Raw genomic sequence first — 23,490 nt, forward strand, 5'->3', positions numbered from 1 at the left:
CCATGTAGCCATTATCTGACCAAATATTGATACTTTTGTTTTCCAGCATCAAGCAATCCAGAGTACAGTGGAGGTTCATGCTTTGGTGATGTTCCTAATGGACAGTGGATGACACAGTCCTTTACAGACCAGATTCCAGAATTCAATGACAGCAGGGCACAAGAGCTAGAAGGAAGCAGTGTATAAAAGCTGCTTCTTCAGTGTATGCATAAATGCTGCAGTTTTAATGCAGTTAACAAAAGTGGTACCTCAGTTCTGTAACTGAAGCATTTTAATAGTATTTTACCTCTCTTAGATATTTTATTGTAGTCCAAACCAATTGTGTGGTAGATTTAATCTTATGAACTAGGTAATTTTAAGGAAAAGTCCAACTTAAACAAAAAAAAAAAGTAGCCCTTTTTTGTATATGAGTTTTCTATTTAACATGCACCATTTCTTGCAGTTTTTGACAAACTGCTTTCTCATCTATGAAGACTGGTTTTTATTTGGGGGTTAATTTTCTTCTGTGATTTTTTTTTTAATGTAGTAGTCTGCAGAGTTATAGTTTTTACTGACTCCTTAATAAGTTTGGATATTTTGTAATCCTTTTACACCCAGAGAGGAGAAAAAGAAAATGTAGCCCTGCTCTCACAGGGAGCAAGGCTTTAAAAGTCAATGTAGTTATACAAAGCGTGCATTGTCAAGGTCTGCCTTCACTTTGCTGCCATAGGTGAGAGTCCCACTTTGCAGCTAGTAGTAGCTGATTTGTTTTCTGAGCTAAGATGGAGTCCCATCTCCATTTGGCTTGTTGGCCACCTAGACCATGGGTCAGCAATGTTTTGGAGTGTGAGCCCACTTTAACAGAGCTTTGCTCCTGGCACAGGCCACTTCCACTGGCCTCTGCCATTGCTACTACTCCCTCCCACAGTGCTGCTGCCACTGTTCCCCCCACCCATACAGCTGCTGTTCAGGCAAAGCTCCCTTCCACTGAAAGGCCACAAGCTCCCCTGGCTCTGTGGACTGGATAAAATGGCTGTAGGCTGCGAACTCCTGACCTAGAGCTCTGATCTATCCAGTTTGTGAGATGCGGTGAGAGTGAAGGAGAATCCAGTGTGTTGAGCAGGAACACAGTTTGAATTGCTCTAGTACAGCTGACTTGAGATGAGGCCTGTTTAGGATCCCTTTCATTCCCTTGAGCCTCCTCTGGAAAGCACGAGGTGGAAGCTTTTGAGCTTTGCAGAGCTCTAACACTCTAATTTTCATGTTTTTCTCTAACATGCCATTTGGCCTACACCAAGTAGCTCTAGCACTAAATGGAGAAATAGAACCCTTTGGAACTGGCTACCTTTGCAGGAAATGGGGAGGCTAAATGCAGGAACAGTCACTTATTTGTATTGGTCACCAAGAGGGAAAACTAGAATGAAGCTGAAAGATTAGGGATAATTGATATGGTTCAGTTCCCTTTCCTCTGTGTCTCTAAGTGTAGGGGGATTTTTCTGTTTGCTTCCTTCAGGAATAATGATATAGTGAGGTTAAAACCATGGGCAGCTAATCTATGAAAACAAAATCAACCCTGGAAAGTAAGGACCTCTTCTTAAGAATTTGCTAAAATAGTGCATGTGTCTCTGTGTACACTTTATGTGGCCAATGTTTAGGGAGTGTGGAGGAAATGAATTTCCATGCTTGTGCCTAATATCACTGTCTTTCCCTCTCTTTTATAGAGGAGAGTTGGGGAAAAAAAAGCAATAAGTTGATCAAAGCATTAATGTTTTGATTATCTTATGAGAGCAGGTGCTTTATATACTTGAAATGTACACAGATGGTATTTCTGTAATCTGAACTAGTTAGAGATTACACTACCAGGTTTGTTTTTTCTTTCATCTTCTCATATGCTTCAGCAGTTTTTTCATCAGAGATTGAATGGATGCATTCAGTGTAGATCCTAAACCTACTGTAATGCTTTTGGATCCCACACACTGCCAGCTTCCTATGAGGCAGGCATGCTATTTACAGTTTTCTTCCCAAATTGTGTGGCTTAATCGTAGAGTTTCTTAAATCAAGACAGTGTGCATTATGGTTCTGATTATGCTTATTGGCTCCAGCATAAAGCTGTTCATTATATTGTTAAAGATATGTAGGAATCATTCATTTGTTATTTAAAACGTACTGTATCATGTGTCACTGTTTACATGGACGTTTTCCTGCTGGTGCTCAGAGTATCTTGCATCAGGGATTTGTTACAATTCAATTTATTTTTCAACAAAACTCTGGAAAGCATGTAACTACCATTGCTGAGAAAGTAATGTGATAGTACATAACTACTGTAAAGATGGCTTCTTAATTTGAAAGTCTCTTCTTTGACAGGCACCTACTGCATTATGTAGGTATAAGTATAGTTAAACATACAAAGACAATTACATTAAATATTGCAAGTGATGTGTATGTATTCTCTCAGAACTGGTGCTCTTTCATTACATTAATATGGAGGTTTTTAAACTGTCTTAAAATCTACAAATGTTTCACAATAAAATCAGGAATTGTATTGGAATCAGATGTGTTATGCTGGTTAAATGTGATATTTTGCCAATCTGCTAATAATAGGATAAGAATATATTATAATACATGCAAATAATGACTGAATTGCTTCACTGTAGTCCCTTGAAAAAGAGGCACTAGATTACAAACTGACTGCACTGAGTAAAAACTATACCTAGGGACCTACCAAATACACGATTTCACAGAAATTGTGTAATTGGCAGTCTCCTGTGAAAAAGCACGGGGAACTGGCCATGTTTAAAAAGCTGTCTCCTGGAAGGGCGGAGGAAGGAAGCAAAAAGAAAAAAAGGCAGACTGCCTGTCTCCTGAAGCGGGGGAGGTGGGGGGAGAGACAGGAAAAGTTCCCATCTCTCTGTCTCCAGAAGGGGAAGGGGGGAGCAGGGAAAGCCTGCCAAAAGACCCCTTCTCCTGAAGGGAGGGGCAGGATGACAGCCACAGCAGAGCAAATTGGAGGTTGAGCCCCTGACATCAGCTCAGTCCAGGAGCCAGTCAGGTTGGGAAGGGGTCAACCTTGTTTAGTCAGTAATTATTGTTCTCTGCCCCTTGAAGAGGGTGATAATTCTGAATTAACAAGTCAGACAGCTCCAGCTAGGGCTTTCAATCAATGTCTGGGAGGGGTGGAACTTGCAGCACCCCTCAGCCAATCAGAGGTGAGGGGGGTGCTGCTTTGCTCCACCTTCAAAATGGCAGCCCCGGCTGTGAAACTGGGGCGGCCTGGCCATGTTACAGCCATGTCATAGGCTGCCAGGGCCCATGAATTTGGTAGGTCCCTAAATATACCTTTGGAAGTGTTTCATTAATTTTCATGTAGCAATGATTAAAAATAGATTACAAAGATAAAAAGATTTTGTATTCTAACACTGCAGAGTACTTCTGGTGTAGATTTTGTGTCAGCAAGATAAGATGGTAGGAGACATTGCATTAAAATTTGTTTTGGTTAGTAGCAAGTTTCATCTTTGTAAATACCTTATGAAAGTGTTTTCATTATCAAGTTTCCCATATTTGAAATTCAGGCTAAGCCTGAATTTTCCCTCTCCACAGGCGCAGTTAGGCAAACTTCATCGTATGGGACTGCTTAACAAATATTCATGGTTAATTTTGTAAAAGCAGTTGCACATACAGTTTTGCTCAATAGCTGTTTCACAGTAGAAAGGGGGAAAACAGTATTACAAACTGTGGTGTATAAATAGGAAGATTAATTGGATCTTGCTGGAAACGTATTTTATTTTTTTAAGTATGAACATTTACATATATATCAGTATCAGGTATCAGGACGAATCAGTTTGAACTTTCCTGAAGGGTCAGGGATAAACCACTTTTCCCACAGGTCAGTGTGAACACTAGGATAGTCCCAAGGTTTATATCTTCCGTTCCAATGAAGTAATTTAGCGTCTTGAAGAAAATGCTCCGAATATCGGGTATCAGGACTCCAGCCTGCACAGTTTATAAAAAATAAATAAATCTAGCTTTTATGGATGCATACTATTACCAGAAGAGGCTATGCAAGGTAAAAAAAATCAAAACTTTAAATGAAAAGTGAGTCTGCATACCAGTGTTTGTTGGATAGAATGGCCTATTTTGTAAGAATGATGATGATTTTTCATGAACATTTTTGTTCTGCTCATTCTCATCTGCTTACTACATGTTCTTTGATAACAGCAGCCTTTGCCTTGTTCTAATAATTTACTGTTGTGTCATAATTGAAGTCATAAGGAACCTCAGTTGCCTAATCTAATAGGTTCCCTTGTTTACATTTTTTAAAAATAACTAAGCCATCATCCTTTGTCCTGTTGAATGCTGTCATATCCACTGAAGGCTGACGATACGTCTTCAAATCTCCTCTGGCTGTATGGAAACCTTTCACTTTTTTGATCCTGGACTAGTGAAAATCTAGTGATAAATAAGTAAAATAACTTGCTTCTTCTCAGTAATTATTTTTCCCTTTATTCTGAAAGTGCCCAGTTTTCTTTTGAGCAGTTGTCCATGTGCACATTCCACGGTTAGTGCTCAGACATGTCTTAGAAACATGCCACACTTGAACTTAAAGATATTTGCCTAGCACTATGCACAAAGTATGGATGCATTTAGCCTACCCTCATACTTTTCATTAAGAGTAGGATATGCATCTCCTGCTCTTCAACTCCTCTCAAGTGTCTTCTGGCTTAAGATGAGTGCTCTGCTGTCGTAAACTAGTTTTTCTTCCTAGCTACATGCTGTTTGTTATTAACCTAGTTAATTCTCTACTAAGTGTCTTTTTTTTAGTTAGAATTCCTTTTGGTTTGTGTTGCCTGATGGCAGTTTTTTACTTTATATCTATCTATCTATCTATCTATCTATCTATCTATATATATATATATATATAAGTAAAAAACTATATAGTATAAAGTAAAGTATGTATATGAACACCTCATGGGGTGGGGAGAGAGGAACAGGGGGCAGATTGAGTGCTATCCTTTCTCTGACAGGGCTTGGACAACTTAAAGTACCTCTGTTCTCTGGGTGAGTCCAGCATATATGCTCCATGAGCAAACCCTTTATTTCCAAGACCTGAAAGGACAGGGAGGTAAGGCTTTAGGTTTACATTCTTAGTCCAGCCTTACTTTTCAGGTCAAAGACTGTCCTCTACAACATCCGTTTGGATTGGGGCTTTTCCAAGATCAGTATTTGCCTTTCTCATGCCATAAACATAAAGCTACTGTATACTTGCCCACAAACTCCTTTGATACCCAGAGTACTGGATGAAGCCAAGCAAGACTTTTGCTGATCTACCTCTACTAGTCCCAGCATAGTTCCCAGACGAGTGTATCTGTCTTCCCACAGTCTCAAGACTACACTGGTGCTCCCAGTATCAGTTGTCAGTATCAGTCTTCAGTCTTATCCTGGGAATAAGAACTCAGGATAAGACTGAAGCTCTCTTCACCTCATATATTATGGTAGATGGCTACTGAGTGTAGAGCAGGCTTTTTCTGTAGACTGAGGTATCTTGTCACAAATACCTTGGTTTACAGCAGGAAAATTTCACAATCCAACTGGACTGGGTTTTCCACAGGGTGTAGTAGGAACACCACCACCTCCTTTTAAGGTGAAGCAGAATGACCTGTGTTTAAGTTTGGTCAAGCTGCACCTAGCAGCCATTTCAACTCATCAGCCATTGATGGAAGACTTGATTTTTTCCTATCCTGTGATACTGGAGTTAATAGAAAACTAAGGTGTTCTTCCTGGGGAAGGACATGGTCCTGCAAGGGCACCTAATTAGTTATTACAATCCTGGGTCTGTCATTTGAGCCTATGGTATAAGTTCACTTCTGCACCTGTCTGTTAAGAAAGGCTTCATGACCCTTGGGAGAGTAGGAAAAATCCAGGTGCTGATGACAGACTTCCCTCAACACTGTATTTCAAGGTTTCCTTGAAGGCCAGTTCCAAGTCCCAAATCAGGACCCAGGGTTCCCAGTGCCTGTTTCTGAAGTGCCTGATCCACAGGATCAGGCTGGGGACAGCTCCACAGTGGTGTAGTTTGGATAAGAGGAATGTTATGCCCTATCCCAATCACTGCATGCCCTGCCATGCACAGATAGCATCTCAGGCTGTGTGATGTTTAAGATGGAACATAACACTTCTTAAATCCTAATCGTGCCATTATTTAACATCTGCCAAGGGACTAAGTTCATGATTCTTAACTAGGGTCCTGCAAGATGTTTTGAAGGGTATAACTGGGTGCTGCACAATATAATCACTGTTAGGTGTTCATGCACCCACAACATTTACAAGATAAACCCAGAGATTTCAAATAGTGTCAAAAACATTCTGACCTGTTGTGGTCTATCTGTATTTTTTGCAAATTCTTTGCAATAGAAGCATTACTTTATTTTTCCATAGTAAAATTACATATATATTAAAAGATAAAAGCTAGCCTATTCGGAGGGGTGCCTTGAGTCTTAAAAGGTTGAGTGAGAGCTATTGCTCTAAGTGAATGTCCAGTTGTGTCCAGACCACCTACAATACAGTTAAAGTGGAGCCTTCAGCAGTGATTAGAAAATATTCTACCAGGGCTCTCATACATTATGCTATTACTGAAGTGTCATGTTGAGCTGCTGCAGTAGAATAACTTTTACTAAAATCACTATCCCACTCCCAGTCCAAGATCTCACTGCTAATATAGGCTGGACACTTTTTTGGAGTCTTCCTCAATGGAATATGCATATGGACCATCATTCCAAAGAGAGAGAGAAATTAAGAAACAAGTCCTTCAAAATGTGTTGTTCATATATCCATTCCACTACATTCCACCCTTCATCACCTCCTTCAAATCCTGGATGATATCCTGGGACTGCAGTTGAGGAGCAGTAGATGTGTGCTATATATATTGTTTATGAAAAGCACAAGAAGAGTGTGAACACAGTGCGAGAGGGGTGGAAGGGTGGTCCTACTTGCCAGAAGTCTTAAAACTCAAGTACCTGAGGCTCATGTAGATCCACAGTGGAACATACAGATGGACAATATATTTTGAAAAACTCCAGTCACTACAGGTGACTGAAGAAAGGCTAAGAGCAATTTTTTCTTTGCAGCTGAAATTTCTGAGTTACTATATTGGACCATCACAAATATGTATTCATTCTTTTACATACAGAAAGAGGTGGTCCCTGTTGTACTACTTAATCTGTGTGTCTTTAAAAAACAATCTCTAAATATTTATTTATGTATTTATTTATTGGCAAGTGTTATCCCAACCAGTGCATCCCACTCTAGGATTTCCTCCTTTGGAAATGGAAACTTAAAATAAAACAGTAATTTGCTTTAATTGTCAATTATTTCTGACACAAGCTTTTTTAATCTAATTTTTCATTTCTAGGTCTGCTACTAATCTCAGAAAATACATTCTTGCAATGTTGAATGTCTAAATAGTGGAATTTTTGGTCAGGTTATTGTAAAGGAGAAGGAGCGGGGTCCATCTGCTTAGTACATACAAAATACTTGGATCAATCCTAGCCCAATTCCAGTACCCTTTCAGTCGTGTCTCTTACTTTACAGTAGGAAGTATTTTATTATAAAATATCGTTCCAATAATGGGCACAGATGCACAACACTTTTACTGCACACTAACTTGACTTTACTATATGGTAAACATGGAGTTGACACACAACACGTAGCCCTACTAAGTAGCAGATCATCTGAATTCAGGGTAAAGCTAACCTTTGAAAACTATAGAGTAACTTCTACATAAGAAAGTTACCATATGGAATGTGTGATGTGTCCACTCCCATAGCCAGTTTCATCCCTGGATAACCAGTTGTTCAGTTCAAACTAGCCACCTGCCAAGTATTGGGTAGATATTGTAATAGCACCTATTGCAGACAGGCAGCTTGGAAAAAATTACTCATGAGTCCAGAGAGCACACGAGTATTTTTTTTTTACTATAGAATAAAATCTAGAATAAATCACTATGTAGTAACTGTGTTATGTGTCTATACCCATTATGTAGCTATCTCTTCATTTAAGGCAGTAATTCATTCTTAAGATAAAATCAAATCCAGAACTGTTTGTGAAAGTGACTGATTTATCCTTCAACCTCTTCCTAGACCGTGGATTCCAAAACCAGAGGGGTTATTAAATCATCTAATCTCCTCTGGTATATCATGTGCCACTAAATTTAATCTACCTCCCTTTGTATTGAACTCACTAACTTGTTTGTTTAAAATGTATCTTCCAGAAAAGCACTGAGCCATGATCAAAAGGTTTACTTGAAAATTCCCCAAATAGCTACTGTGGGACACAGAAAATGGAAGTCCATTAATATTGAATATTGGAGGAAAACAAATTAGCATTGAGCAGGCATTGTGAATCTGAGGTACAAGTAAGGTACCGAGAATCAATATAACCACAGGAATAAAATCATTCAATATATGATGAAGCATATGAATATAATCATTCATTATATAATTAATATAATCACATAGTCATGAATATAATCATCCTTAACATCTCCTCCTTCAATTCTAACCCATAGTGTTTCAAAATGAAATGTACTCACCAAGATGTCTTATGTGCCATAAGGGATTTATAGCAGAATATTTTTCATGGAATACAATGAGCATTGGAGAGGTGGCCACGCCTCCCGCAAGTGTGCTGCTGTAAAGGTTCTCCCTGTAGAGAGGAAAGAACGCAAAACCCACCCCTCAAAATATTGAAGAAAATAAGATCTTCACTATAAACCAGGGCAAAACCATTTGGTAAAAACAGAAATGCTAGTTATTTGTCTTATCAGTATTCTAACTTTTGGAGAATATTTTTGCTAGTTGCCAGCAATGTTTAATACTGTACAAGCAACTTACCACACATGCATGTAAACCTTCTCCTTCCCCCCCACCTTCCAGAAAAGTAACATTGAAAAAATAAGACCTGTTTTAATTATAGCTCTGCTTTACCGTACCATGACTTAACTTGAATCTCACTCTGCACAGGGTTCTCACATTTACAATTAATTTGCACCAGGAATATATAGATAACTTGCACTCCTGGCTTTATAAAGTATATTTATAACATAAAAAGGAGCAATCTTTTGCTGCTTTTCTCAGATGGGAATTCCCATGTTTGCAGCTCTTTGTCAATAAAAGTTGGGACAGAAAAGGGACATGTTTTTCACTGGTCTTTAAAAAGTCTTCTTGAATTATGTACAAATATTGGCCCCTTTGTAGTTGGTTTTCATAACAATTTGTGAGGCTCCCAGCAAAAGTGGAGAGTTATTTTCCATACTGAACATATTAACAGGAGTGCCATATGGAAATCATACCCAATGATTCTTCCACTGTATTCAGTACTGGCAAAGCCTCACCTGGAGTACTGACTCCAGTTTCGGGGGAGTACTTTGGGGGAACTGCACTTCAAGAAAAGGTGCTGATCACTTGAAAAGTGTCCCAAAAAGAGCAACATAAATATCTGGAGGTCTAGAAAATGTGCCCTATGAGAGAAGGTTGGAAGAACTGGGATTATTTAGCCTAGAGAACAGAAGACCGAGTGGGAGGTTGATGAGTCTTCAAATATAAAAAGGAAGAGAAGATTGATTTTTTTCTGTTCTCTGTGTCCATAGTAGACAGGACAAGAAATAATAGGCTGAAACTACAACAGGGTAGATCTTAGGTTAGGTATCAGAACTTTCTAGCTTTGAGGGTCGTTAAGCATTGGATCATGTTATCTAGAGAGGCTGCAGAATCTGCCACTGGACATTTCTAAGCACAGAATTAGACAAACATTTGTCTGGGATTGTTTAGACAGGGATGAACCTTTCTTGAGCAAGATTACCTCTTGAGATCCCTACCAGCCCTACTTTTTCTATGATTTTTGGTGCCTAGAGCTGGATTTCAACAGTGGGAAATTCTGCAACCTAAGTTATTTTTCCTTGTAAACAGTGAAGAAAAGCCTGTCTAGACAACTCTGAAGAGTGAACAGAAAATTAAACTATAAACTGCACAGCAAGAGCCAGGATAACAAAGTGTCCGTACTCACTCGACATTTTTCTGCATCCATTTTTCTAACTGCTTTGTAATCCGCTGATGCTTCCACTCAGTCATGTTCGCAACAAACACACCAGGATTAAAGGAGCAGGTGCTAGGGCTGATGCCAAGATCTCTAACTGTTTGCTTTCGGTAGTCCAGGAAGCCCATGTAAGTGTTCTAGAAAGAAAGGAAATTACACCCAGGATGTATATCTACTATAGCTCTTCATGTAAATATAATTAAATATGTCTGTGTCTACCTCAAACACCTACAGTATTCACAAATATTGAACCTGAACCTCTAAGAACTGCATTTCTAGATATTATTATCTGCCTTGACTTCAGTGTGAAGCACAAAGCTGGAAGATTGTAAATTCTAAATTGGTATCTCTGTGTTATAGTTCCCTTATAGTCCACAATGCTCTGTCGTTGGCCTGTTCCTCTTTACTCTCCCTATATCTTAACCTGACTGCTGTTATGTGTCCATCACCTAGTACATTTTAAGGCTACTTTATTTAAAATCTCTCAGAGTAGCTTGTTCCTACTTAGAAATTAGCCTTCAAATATTATATTTTGACTAGCCCCAAAAATTTGACCCTAACTCTTTCTCAACTATTTAAAAGTCTAATATTAATCTTTACATATTGAGAAGACAAAATTTAAACATATGTGACCTTCTGAAATGAACATAATTTTAGAATGCTGAAAAGACATCAGAAGAATCAATAGAGCAACATATTTTATACTATCGCAGAAAGAAATTCCCCTTAATAAACTTTACAAACTATGCACCTATACCCTAAAAAAACAGTCATTTAGGGGAGAGGTGGAGAAAAAAAATCAAGCTAAATCTCAAAAAAAAATCTGAATTTCAAAATGACATTTTACCTGCATTCCTACACTTCTGACCATTTCATGGGTAGAAGGCAAATCACAGTCATCTGAAAGAGCTGCAGCATGGCCGGGAGCTAGTTTTGTGTTGTATAGTTCCTGGATGTCCCCTGACAATAGAAGAATTGAGAATTTCAGAATGGATCTCTTATTGCTACATACTTGTCCTTAAGACTGTTTAGGACCTTTTCTGTGCTCATTTGCCCTAGGTATATTTCTACTACTTTCAAGGAATTGTAAGTGAGAGCTGTATTTTGTTCTATGGGTGCAGTTTTCAAATTTGGGACCCATAACTGGACATAGGAATTTTGTATTTGGATGTTCTCATTTGGTGTGCCTACATGCTGAAATTAACGTCCAAATGTGGGACATGAGCTGAAGTAGAAGTTGCAGCTTGCTTGTATAGATATTCATATCCATAATTAGTCTCTGATTTGGGGGAGTGATTTTTATTCTTTTCCCCTTCCCCTAGAATTGTGCTTTGGTTCCCTGTACAGTGCAGTTTGATCTGGGCTATTGTTAGATAATTGTATTTTTTCTTCAATAGTAGGCCTTCTATTTGAAAATTGGGATCACAATATTAACAAATTAACATTAGCACCTAATGTTATGGGCTTTGCTGCTGATAAAGTAAATCCATTTGTATTTGCTAGGAAACCTGAATATGGTACTGATTGGCATGACATAACAAAACACTGAAAATGTTGTTTAAGAAATAAAAGACTAATTAATCATCTAATGGATGCAACTCATGAACTTATCTGGAAAACCTGAGAGAAAATTCATTTTCCACTATGGGGCAACATTTGAAGTAAAGCTACTTATGGTCCAAAATTAACCCGCCTTAAAATTGTTCTAATCTGAGAAGAAATTTCCTCCAAATTCAAAATAGCCCCTTTTTCAAGATATAGATGATAGTGGGCAGGCCTACACATGCAAATATTGTGGGGTGGGTTTACCCTAGAGTAAATTACTCTATAGAGTAAACCCACCCCAGGCAGGCATTTACACATGCAGGGATGCAGGAGCAGATCTGCTCCTGGTAGCAGTCTGTTCTGGCCCCCTCCAGCCCTGCACTGGCCCCTTGCAGCAGCCATGGGGAGCTCTAGGCTTCCCCTGGGTGCTAACCTAGGGGCTGGCAGGAAGCATGGAGCCTCTTGTCCCAGCTTCCACCCTGTTCCCAGCCCCCGATCTATAATCGCAATCAGGGAGCTGCAGCTGGGAACAATCTCCCCTGCCCCTGCTCCATGATTGCAGTTGGGGAGTGGGGGCTGGGAGCTCCCTACTGCTGGGGTAATGGAGACATTGTCCCCACCAAGACTCCGGTCCCCCAGCAGCAGGCAACACCCAGAGGCAGGAAACAATCTCCCACCACCATTACCTGCTGCCCAGCTGACTGGGAGCAAGTTTGTTCCTGGTCAGCCATCTTCACGTGCCATACGATGTAGTAAGTAATCACAAGTAACTTTGCTACTTGTATTTACGGGGAGCAAATTTACTGGCAATTAGAGCAAATTACTGTGCAATAATCATCTGCATGTGTAGATGGTGGCACAGTAATTTGCTCTAATCTTGAGTAAAGCATCTCATGTAGACATGCCCAGTTACAAGAAAACCAAAAGCAACACTTTTGATACGATGCACCAAAATTCACTGTGTGAATTTCTTGCTGCTTGGCAGAAGGCACATAACTAACATTTTACCTGTTCCCCATAGATCGTGCCACAGATGATAAAAAGGGAGAGATGATGACTCCATTGAAAAGGCATATCTATATGCAAGATTTTCAAATGGTTTAATGTGGAGGCAACTGTATTATGAAGCTCCTTGTAAATGAAGGTAAAGCAAAAAGAACAAAATCATATTTTAAATGGTTAAGTGCCTTTAAGTCCTGCTGATCTGAAAAGCAAGGGAAATATTAGAAAAGTTGAAAATAAATTAATACAATTGTTCTTTGGCATCATTCTGGTGCCAGAGATCAACAACAGCCACTTCCACGTGGTGATCCTTGGTAACATCTCTGCTGTTTTTGTCGATTCGGGAGCTCTTGGCCATCAAAGAGCACAAAGATGAAGATACGGACACCGTTTTTCTCATACAAAAAAAGAACTCTGCTGACCTACATACTGTTATACCAGAGAGGAAGTTGCCTCAAGGAGCTTTAATGTCTTCACTCAGTCCTTACCAAAACACAACTCTCATTAAATTTCTATTTCATAAGGATGCTATTGCTTAATTAATTAACATCTGTAAAATGCTTTTGAGATCCTGGGGCAAACAAAAAAAATTATAGAACTAATAAGCAAAAGGAAGTGGATTGAAGTAAAAAAATAAAGCAAGAAAAAGTGGTGGAGACCAGATAGAGAAACCTACCTGAAAAGAGACCTATGCTTCTAGTTAACTCTTGCTGCATGGACATGGAGGGGTTTCCTAGGATATGAATAGTCTCCTAGCTTTTATGACTTAACCACAAACCCCTATGAGCCTGGTTTTGTGAAGTATTGAGTGACCCTAGGTCCCACAGATTTAAAGAAGAATTAATGGCACTTGAAACAAAAGGAGCCAGGCTTTCTGTTCCCTTGATCTGATTCAATTTTGTTATCTTGAGAATAAGTAGATAATTAGGGCAATAATATTACAAGCATTTCTGGGGATTCAAACACTGGTAGGAAATACAAGTTATCTATTTAGAGGTTAATATTGCAATCTGTGCTAATGAAATCACTTATATTGCTTATCAGGCCCACGTATACACAACAATGGATCATCTGCAATAAAAAATGAAAAGCATCCCTGTGCTTAAGAGCAGACTTAAACTTCCAAAAGTAAAAACTGTCCCTTTAATTTTCTTTTCCTAAAATATTCTAGAAGGGTAGATATGAAACTGTCATATGTGCAGCCCTACTAAGAGTTCCTGCTTGGCATCAAACAGACCGCATATTTTTTGGTGACTGTGTAAGCTGCTGATCTCTGATTTTAGTTATGCTGCAAACTACTTTTTGGAGAATGGCTTACCTTGCACGATGACATCATCATCCAAATATATGACTTTCTCATGTTTCTGGATGAGCAAAGGGAGATAGAACCGAACGAAGTTCAGCTGTTAGACATACACACACAAAAGACAATTTTGAAAAATGATGCAGTGGCTTCAGGTTATAGCCTTGAACTTCTTTTCTCATATCTAAATGTAGTTTAGGCCTCTCTTCTCGCTGTGCACTATTCATAATAATTTACTTAGTTTCACAATTTAAACTTGTCTCCATATTTCCTTCAAAACGTCTAGGGTGAAAGCCTGGCCTCACCAAAGACAATGGGAAAACTCATCCTAATAATTATTACAGTGTTTCCAGAATTTTACATGAGAACTTTGTAAAGATTGCTAAATATTTGGCTTAGGCTAAAGCAACATAGGAACATTTTGTTCTCTTATTCAATTCCATCTAAAGTCAGTGGTAAAGGCCAAAAAGGGATGAAACTGACCCATGTTGCCACAGCAGGATGCAAGTGAAGCCCGAGGTGAACACTTTCTAGCTGTCTCCAACTTAGTCCGATTAGCTGTTTAAGTTGAGAAATGTATCTTGGTACTTTAGCCTTAAAAACTTAATAGGCCTGGTGGCCAGTATTTATTACAGTGGCCCAGATCTGCTGCTGCTTTGTATTTGCTTTTCACAGTGTGACTGATGCAAAGTTCTCCTGCAATCAATATAACTACTGGAGAATCTCCGCAGAGTAGGTATCTTCGGGCATATCTACATGTGCATTTAAGCACAACTAAACTTAATGTTCATTAAACGATTTTTGGAAGGTGCCTACACATGCAGGGACTTGGCACTAAAGTTAATGTCAAGTCCCTGCAGCCCTGCCATGTGCCCCTAGTGGCTGGGCAGACCCAGCACTATAGTGCCAGGTTGTGTCTACATGTGCATTAATGTGCTTTAACTAACTGAACCTAAATTTGATACCTGCATTTGCAGGTATCAAATTTAGACATGATTAGCCTAATTTTGCCATTTTCAATGCGCATTAAGGGCATGCATGTGTAGGCACACACCCATAATACACATTAAATTAAGCTAATGTGGATTAATGCATCTCATGTAGATGCACGCTTCTAGTAGCATATATACGGCACAGCAGTTTCTACTGAAGAAGTAAGGAGCATATCAGAAGGAAAAAGGGCAAACTGCTACTTCTTTGCATCCTGGAAGTCTTTGTCTTCTGTAGTAGGGTTAAAGTGTTCTTGTAGCTGTAAGGGTGCAAGAAATATGCAAGAAGCAAAGGTTTTCCAGTGATATCTTTGAATGCTCCAACATCTCTACCATCTTTATAGTTGTTCCAATAAAAGATATCACCAAATAAAACCCTCTTGCTTCTGTCTTGTCTTCTGAATTGGTGTATTGTGGTCACAGGCAGCTGCTGTAGTTTAAAGCAGCCTTCAGCATTATCAGAACACCACCAGCTAAGAAATTATACCAGATTTGAACTTTCCCTCTCCCAAACTATGTTTAAATTCTTAAAGTTACAAGAGGTTAAAGTCTCCAGTTGAACACAGCCATATGAGGAGATGGGCAAACTAGCAGAAATTTTCATGTAGTGATCTCTTTGCTTTTCCTTTGACTGCTTCCTCAACATGTAGCAGCTGGTCTTTTTTCTGAGTGATGTATTAGGACACAAAGTCATGGAAGACAAAGCAATAACACTGATTATTCCATTACACTACAACAGAAGTGAGGTCATTTTTATGAACAACTTCTAAAGTACCTGTTCCCCTAGCTGGTTAGCCTAAGGATATGCCATAGCCATAATTTAGTCAGGTCAGACTAGGATTTAGTCTAGTCAGGTCTTCTTAGAATCATCAAACACAGCATACGAAAGGGGAGCTGTATCCCAGGAAAAAGCAGAAGTGCAATGTGGTGTTGGAGGCACTCACTACTGGTGGAGGGCTAGGCCACTCAATACAGGACAATAAGAGTGTTACAAAGTAATGCAGCTCATTCAGCACCCTTGCAGTCCTGCACGAGGAGGGAAAAGTTTTCAAAGATCGTAAAACTTTAAAGAGCATTTTGGGCATGTCTACATGCACATTAACATGCTTTAGTTAATATGAATTAAATCTAGTACCTCCATTGTGAGGTACTAAGACAATGCCTATCAGCTTGTCTTAATGCACATTAACTAAAGAGCTTGGGGCATTTATACATGTGCTCTGGGAGTTGGGGGGCAGGGAGCGCTTTCATTAGAGCGGTTCCAAGAGCCGCTGTAATGAAAGCACTTAGAATATCATGTGTAGCAGCATCCCTGCACTGAAAAATGGTGGCAGCGCTTTAACTAAAGCTTGTTCAATGAGCCTTAGTTAAAGTGCCCCCACCACCATTTTTTCAGCGCAGGGACAATGATACATGTGATACTGGAGTCTGCTGGAGTGCGGTAATTACCACACTCTAGCAGACTCAGATGATAATTACAGTGCATCAAAGCAGCCTCACTGTATATGTATAGGTGCCCATGGTTTTTAAGTGATACTTAATGCTTATTAGCCTACTGCAATGCACATTAACTAAATAGCACCATTTTTGTGACGCTTTAATGCGCATTAAAATAAGCTAACGTGCATTAAAGTGCATGTGTAGACATGCCCTTCAATATTAGACAGTGTGACATGGCGTTTGTTTACTCACTGGCTGGAGCAGCTCAGGGCGTGATGCATCATGTCTGATTTTTCCCTTTAGTACCATAGGGTTGAATTCCACAATTTTAAAATTTATTTCTCTCAGTTTAGAATTTTCAATCCATTGTCTGAAGTGGAAAAAAAAAACAAAAAAAAGCTATGTTACGGAATCCCCAAAATTCTTCAGTGTTAGATGTCCAAATGCCTCATGGCATAGGTCTTGGCTATACTTAAGACTAGAGCTGGCCAGAATAAGATAAGAATAATAAGAATATTATGCTAACATTTTAGAATTAAAAAAAATAAACTTTCTGGGAACATTTGGAAAAAAAAAGATTCTTCTTTTTAACCAGCCCTACTTGAGGCCCTTTCCTGTGTCTTTATTTCAATTGGGGTTCAATTCCATGATCCACTGCAGATTTTCTGTATTATCTTGAGCAAATCATTTGGGCTTAGAATTTTAACAGTATTTGGTCACCTGATTCCTGTTGAAGTTAATTCATATTAGGTGCCTAAATACCTTTCCAAATCTGGCTTTAATCTCTCTGTGCCTCAGTTCTCCACTATTAAAAATGGAACTAATATTACTTCCCTCTCTCACACATGTATTGGGAACATAAACTATAAATAGTATAAATACTGTAAAGAAAATACAGTAATGAGTGCTGTATAAATACAATAGATTGTCAGTCTAAAACGACTAGATTCTACAGTACACTGGCCTGAGGTTGCTGGGATCCCTCCTTCTAAGTCCAACCTGGGTTCACCGTTTTCCACCTACTTTTTATCCCCCAAGATCTGTTTTTAGTACAATCACAGTTGGAGCCCTATTTATGACCTTTAACCCTCTTTCTTTCTTGTATTAGCCCTACTTTGTGTGTTCCTATACTCTGATAGTTACAATACAGCCCTAAATAAAGAGTAATGCAAAACTCATCTGTCTGCAGTTGGTTAGTGAAAGACAGTGGGGAATGGTTATGGTCCAGCTATTCTATGCTGCTTTTCTGGGGTGGCTTCTGTCCCAAGCAAGGCAAGGAAGCAGTAGTCTCTTTGTGCAGAGGACCATAAAGAGAGCAGTTGTTACTGGCCCTTGCACAAGGAGAAGGAACAACACCTTGGGCCTCCTCCAGTGCTGTGCCGCAGTGCCAGTGGTGAATTAAGATTTACTGGGGCTCTGGGCAAACAGAAAATTGGAGACCCGCCACTAGATGAGGGCAGGTTTCCTCTGCTGCAGCTGGGCCTGCCCAGCTTCCTTGGCATGTCTGGGGTGAGCCAGAAGGTGCAAGCACCACTGAGGTAAAGGCAGCCCCAGCCTCAATCTGGCCCAGCCCCTCCTCCACCTGGCAGGTGTTGCACAGCCGAGGCTGCGGAACAGGCCAGGGTCAAGGCCTGGACTGGAGCTAGGGCCAGCTGGGAGAGGGAGGAAGGGGTTGGCATGGGCTCTGTGCTGCCCCCAGCTGCCTGCCTGCCCCTCTGCCAGCCCTGGTGGGGTGGGGCTGTCCTATCCTGTCCTATCCCAGAGGCACCAGTGCCACTGGCTGCCCGCAGATGGTGGAGAGCAGGAGTGGAAGCAGGGCTGCCCACGGGGCCTCCTGGCAACAGACAGCCCCAGGAAGCTGCCACTATCCACATGGAGCCCTGTGCCCACCCCCTAGCCTCTGGCCCTGGCCCTGGCCTGGCTAGAGGGGAGGAGGCATGCACTGCCTGCCCTGGATGCCCGTGGTCAGGATGCTTGCCTGGGGTATGTTGCCCCTGGTGCCCCAGGGGGCCTCTGATTAGCTGGGGCCCCTGGGGGGCCTCTCAGGCCCATGCATTAATCTGCCCCTGCCCAGTGCAAAGGCCAATGCCATTCAGACCCTAATTAAGCACTAAAATAAATATATTTGGCAAACACTGTTACCTGATATGTGGAATGCTGTTCTTTAGCCCAACGATGTAGAACAAAACATTAGCATCTGTGTTACTGTATATGCTATTGATTGCTGCTATAACTGCACCCATTCTGCCTGCAGCAGCACATATCACCACGGGTATTTCTTCTTCCATTTCCTCACCATTCTCCAAATGAGCTGTATATAGCAAAACTGCAAATTACTGTGCAGCAATCGGTGACTGTTTATCACAGAACTTGTCCTCAAGTCATATAACCCACAAACTAACAATGCAACATTTTTGCACAACCAGAAAGTCACTGATAAACTCCACTACGAGCCCTGATCTTAGTAAGTAAATACAAAAATGAAGCCTAGTTTACAGTTAAAAGTTTTGCTAGTATAACTGTCAGGGATGTTAATTTTAGCAACTTACTTATAGCAGTAAAAGTCCTGGTGTAGACGCTATTGAAATAACATTTATTTATACCAATTTATCTCTCTCCCCAAGATGTAAGACATTACATTAGCATATGGACTTTTATACCAGTATAAGTATGTCAACATTAAGGGGTTTTGCCACATGAACTATACTGGAATAGCAGCAAAACCTTAAATTGTAGACAAGCCAGTCACTGGTCAGGTTGATTCTAACTGGTTGTTACCTGGTGCTTGGTGATTGGTGACCTACTTGAAATGAGTTGGTGGTTTCAGTTTAATCCAAATAGGAAGATTCTCATCACAATTTATTTCCAATTAACTTCTCTGTTAGCATCTGCACAAAATTGGGGTTATGGTCCACCCCAGATGTCAAAGGAAGAAAAACTCATTGACCTTTGTGAGAGTTGGACCAGACCCTGAATCAGAATGAAGATTATTAACCATGATTGATTTGCTATTATGCTAATCAAGGGATCTAGAAATTAAAAGTTCTGCACCCAGATTATATCCAAATAGCATATATAATTCAACTATAAATTCCTAAATACTTTGTTACACCAGGAACAGAAGCCACCAGTCAGATGCAATGGTACTGAATTCAGTATAAAAAACAGAATAGAATCATGACCTACTTACCTGTTTCATTCTTTAATGTAGAAGGCACTCTGTGAACTTTATTATACAGAATGACACAGACAGTCAAAACAAGAAGGACTAGTAAGATCTGATTAACTGAAATAGAAAGGACAACTGGTTAAAAGCTACTAGAAAACTGAATATTATTTTTTTTAAATCATTACCCATATTTTTAAAAGCTATGTGACTGCCACATGTTGTATTTCTATGGTGTGTTGTTTATCAGAATCTCATCTCATTAGCCATTTGAATTAGAAATGGAAATCTTTTGTAAGAACAATTTAGAAATGTGCATTGTCACTCATCAGTATACATTGCCTATCATTACACTGCTGCTAAAAACAGCATGTTCTCAGTAATGGAAATCAACTATGGAACTGATTAAATGCAGCCAACGCTGAGCATGACTATAAAGTACACGGCCCATATTGGGCAAATCATACCACAAGAATACTTTATTGCAACCCATCTGAATAAGATGTATGATAGTGTCCATTAAGCACAGTCCTCCCTCTGCATCGACTCTTTTTTCAAGTCATGGTAAACCACTACACTAAATACATTTTTACTTCCTCTTTACTCCCACAGCTGAGCTGTGCCTTTCTTTCCCATTTCCAATGATTCCTGTTTCTTTACCAATGTGAAGAAATATATGGCAAATATTGAGAAACAGGGGCCCAAGCAGTTCACCCAGAATCCCTCTGTTAGCCCCTCTCTCAGCCTGTCACATATGATTAGTGTGGCCACACCCTCCATGAGGTGGAGCCAGACCAGGCTGCCCTGCACTTTATCTGCATATAAAGTTTGGGAGGATCCCAGGATTTATGACAAGAACACACAGTTCCAGTCATGAGTTGGGGCTAATTGACACATGGATCCTTTGTGGGCAATATCTGGAGTACATACACATGTTGAGCAGCGCTGAGCTTTGGGGTCACCATGCTTGAAATACTGTTGACTCTCTTGGGACCCAGTCCAATTAACTATATATATTGGTAAATCCTGAACCTTTTGGCTTTGGACAAATATTATATATAGTGAGTGTATCTATACAAGCCAGTAAGATAACATCATAAACTCTGACACAGATTGCACTGGAAAAGACTGCTCCTGGGTGCAGCATTTACACATGCGCATGGGACCGCAACCCCTTTACCCAGGGTGGAGTAGTCCCAGACTGGCAGGGAGCCCAGAGGGTCAGCCCTGTGCTCTGGGTGGTGGCGTCAGGCAGCAGAGGGGATGGCTGGGGCATGAGGGTGCTAAAGTGCAGGGCTAGGCAGCAGGCACCACCTGCACTTTAGCACCCTCATGCCCCAGCCAGCCCCTGTCACCATCTACACATGCATTTCAGCAGAACAAATTACTCCACTGTAGGATAGTAGTGTTTCAGACAGTACTATCCTATGGCAGAGTTAATTTATTGTGCCCTAATACCAGCAAATGTGAAGACTGTGACCCTTTACTACGGAGCTATTTAATCAACTCTGTAGTAAAGCACACATGTAAATGCACCCAGTTTGTATTATATATCAGTAGGTACAAAAGTGCATCTTAAAAGTGTGTTTATAAAGTACCTGTGCTAAAACTTGCAGCAATTTCAAAAAAGGTAAAATGTATCAATTCTAGATGAACTAAGTCATCGAGTACCTGTAATTATTTGCCTATATGCAGATTACTAGAGGTATTTTAATTTCAAGGTCAGTGCTTTCAAATTTGCTCCTTACTTCCATATGCTCATAGAAAGCAGGGTCTGATAGTAAGGATGAGGATGGGGAAGAAGTTGGAGGAGCAGAGGGTAAGGGGGCTACCTGACCCCCCCAGATTTATTTTCCCTGCTTTAGCAGTTGGAGGGGGACAAATTCAAGGCAAAACTCCAATAGTTAGACTCTATACCTGGAAAATTATAACACATTTAAACATTTTCCAGGTATAGAATCTAATTATTGGTGGGTCATCTTACATTCAAGTAAATATTGTACCATATATTGTTTCCATTGCCAAAGTAGAGGCCTGCAGACCTCAGAGCCTTCCTCCTCTTATAAGGAAGTGTGTCTCAGTCTCTTCTATGATATCTGCTTTATGCCTCTTCTATATTTCATAAAAGAAATGTTAGGGACCCAATGCAGGGAGGGATAGGGGTAAGAGAGGGGTGAGCTGGAAGAAGGCTGGAGTAACGCACATCATTCCTAGAAGAACTTGCTTAGAAAAGGTAATGCAGTTTGACACATGTATGTAGGAACCACTATTTTCAGGAAAAACTTTTCAGAATCAGGCCCTAAATTAAAAAGCAATTGGCAATACAGGGTAGGGAATAACAGTGGGAAGATAAGGATAGACATGATTCTGAGGGTGTCATAGTTCATTAAGGACAACTCTGAGCTCCTAATGGCTTGCCACTTAGACATGACATCTCTAGCTGTCACTGCTTTTGGGGCAGAATCCCATGATCTGCTCTCTCCAGATTGGAGTCTTTTTGGATTTAAGCCTCAGTACTCCACTGCAATCCCTTCAGCAGGTTTGACTTCAATTCCACACCTGTAGTTTGATTCTCCAGGGAAGAGTGACAGGGTTATTCACTCACCAGCCAGTTTTCATCAAGTACAGTACCATTTCTTCAGAACAAAAGCAATTAACGTAAAACATACCTTCTTAAAACCATAATAAGTTATATGATTGTAGTTGGTCACCCCTCTTCCACTCAGAGAACTTGGCAGGACAAAAGTATTAAGTCCTGCATAAGGCCTGGTAAGAGCCTCATGTCTGTCAGTTGGTAGAAGAGTCACTCTCTCCCCCAGGTCAAGGCTATTTTTACACAGTATCAAGTCCTTTATCTGTGAAGGCCTTTGAACTAGGTCAAACCAGTGTATGGGTGACAATTCTAAAGATTTTTCTTATATTGTTTCAGTACTGGCAGTTTACATTAATTATTGCCCGATGCCTTTAGTTTCTCCAGGAAATATCTTTTAAATTCAATTCCTGGCTCAATGGGTAATCTTTATCAAACCCATAAAGGTGCATAAAACATAATGATGTTAACACAATAGTCTTTGAATAGTCCATGTTTCCATAGCATTGGTGACAGAGGTGACTTGGAAGCATGAGCCACATAGCTAGAGGGTAAAGAAGAAGCATGTTTTTGTGTCTATCTTTGTGTTTTAATTCATCTACATTTTCTTTACTGATTTCAAATATAAAAGAGATATGTATGTTTCTTTACAGAGTTCAAATATATAAATTCCTATTGGGGCTTTCTTTTCCTGGCTACCCTGGGGTTCTGTAATTGTCCAGGGATTTCAGAATTACCTTTACCTGTCCCTTCCCCCAGCCCCTCTTACAGACTTTCCTACTGTGATCATTTTAACTGTCTTCAGCTGTTCATGGTTTAATTGAGGAAAATGCTAAAAGCATTATAAAAATAAACTCAGCATACCATAGAAATGACTTATGCCCAAATTTTTGCAAACACATAAATATTTTGAGTAAAGTACTTCACTAAAATCAAAGCTTGATTTAAATTTAAGTCAGAGGCCATCTTAAAGTTATCCAACAATAAATCAGTCATGAGTTGGTATAATGTTAGTTCACAGAATATGACAGGTTAAGGATAAAGTAACGATAGCATCATTAGTTAAGTTGCTGAATGTCTTCTTCAGTTCTGATTATTCTGTTATTGATGTAATGTCATGAGCATGCTTACAATGTGCAAAATATATAAAGACAGGCAAGGTTCTTTGGATAAATGTGACTAACTAAATAGTTGTAGAAATTATTCTTTACAAGCTTTTGGGTACAAACACCCTTCTTCAGGCATAGGGAGAGTCTGCTGGTGTTTGTGTACTCTCCTGGGTGGAATGGAAACTTAGCCAATATGCACATTGCAGGTCTGTTAAAATGCAAATGTGTGTCAGGGAAAATCAAAGGGGATGGGAGTCAATAGGTGTGAGACAGGCAAATGA

The 23,490-nt window shown here is 39.9% G+C and overlaps 2 protein-coding genes across 3 annotated transcripts in view; one reads left to right on the forward strand and one right to left on the reverse strand.

Annotated features, from left to right (window-relative positions):
• Nucleotides 1-2,526, forward strand: part of TDG (thymine DNA glycosylase) — a 21,081-nt gene extending 18,555 nt beyond the window's left edge. Inside the window, exon 11 of one of the 2 annotated variants that reach the window (XR_003094225.1) lies at nucleotides 47-174. Coding sequence is in view for 1 of the 2 variants with exons in the window: in XM_025204883.1 (XP_025060668.1) it covers nucleotides 47-186 (140 nt within the window). In the remaining variant the exon portion in view is untranslated. Of the gene's footprint in view, nucleotides 1-46 lie in introns of both variants that reach the window. The other variant, XM_025204883.1, reaches the window with a different exon arrangement.
• A 1,131-nt stretch (nucleotides 2,527-3,657) lies between these two features.
• The window catches only part of GLT8D2 (glycosyltransferase 8 domain containing 2), a 28,393-nt gene continuing 8,560 nt past the window's right edge, over nucleotides 3,658-23,490 (reverse strand). Inside the window, exons 3-10 of the mRNA XM_006024250.2 lie at nucleotides 19,535-19,630; nucleotides 18,487-18,655; nucleotides 16,597-16,714; nucleotides 13,931-14,015; nucleotides 10,913-11,025; nucleotides 10,036-10,202; nucleotides 8,564-8,676; nucleotides 3,658-3,969 (exon numbers count right to left, since the gene is read on the reverse strand). Of these exons, the coding sequence (XP_006024312.1) occupies nucleotides 3,797-3,969; nucleotides 8,564-8,676; nucleotides 10,036-10,202; nucleotides 10,913-11,025; nucleotides 13,931-14,015; nucleotides 16,597-16,714; nucleotides 18,487-18,655; nucleotides 19,535-19,630 (1,034 nt within the window). The 3' untranslated portion in view covers nucleotides 3,658-3,796. The remainder of the gene's footprint in view (nucleotides 3,970-8,563; nucleotides 8,677-10,035; nucleotides 10,203-10,912; nucleotides 11,026-13,930; nucleotides 14,016-16,596; nucleotides 16,715-18,486; nucleotides 18,656-19,534; nucleotides 19,631-23,490) is intronic.

This window comes from Alligator sinensis, unplaced genomic scaffold, assembly GCF_000455745.1.
Source record: "Alligator sinensis unplaced genomic scaffold, ASM45574v1 scaffold267_1, whole genome shotgun sequence".
NCBI lineage: Eukaryota > Metazoa > Chordata > Crocodylia > Alligatoridae > Alligator > Alligator sinensis.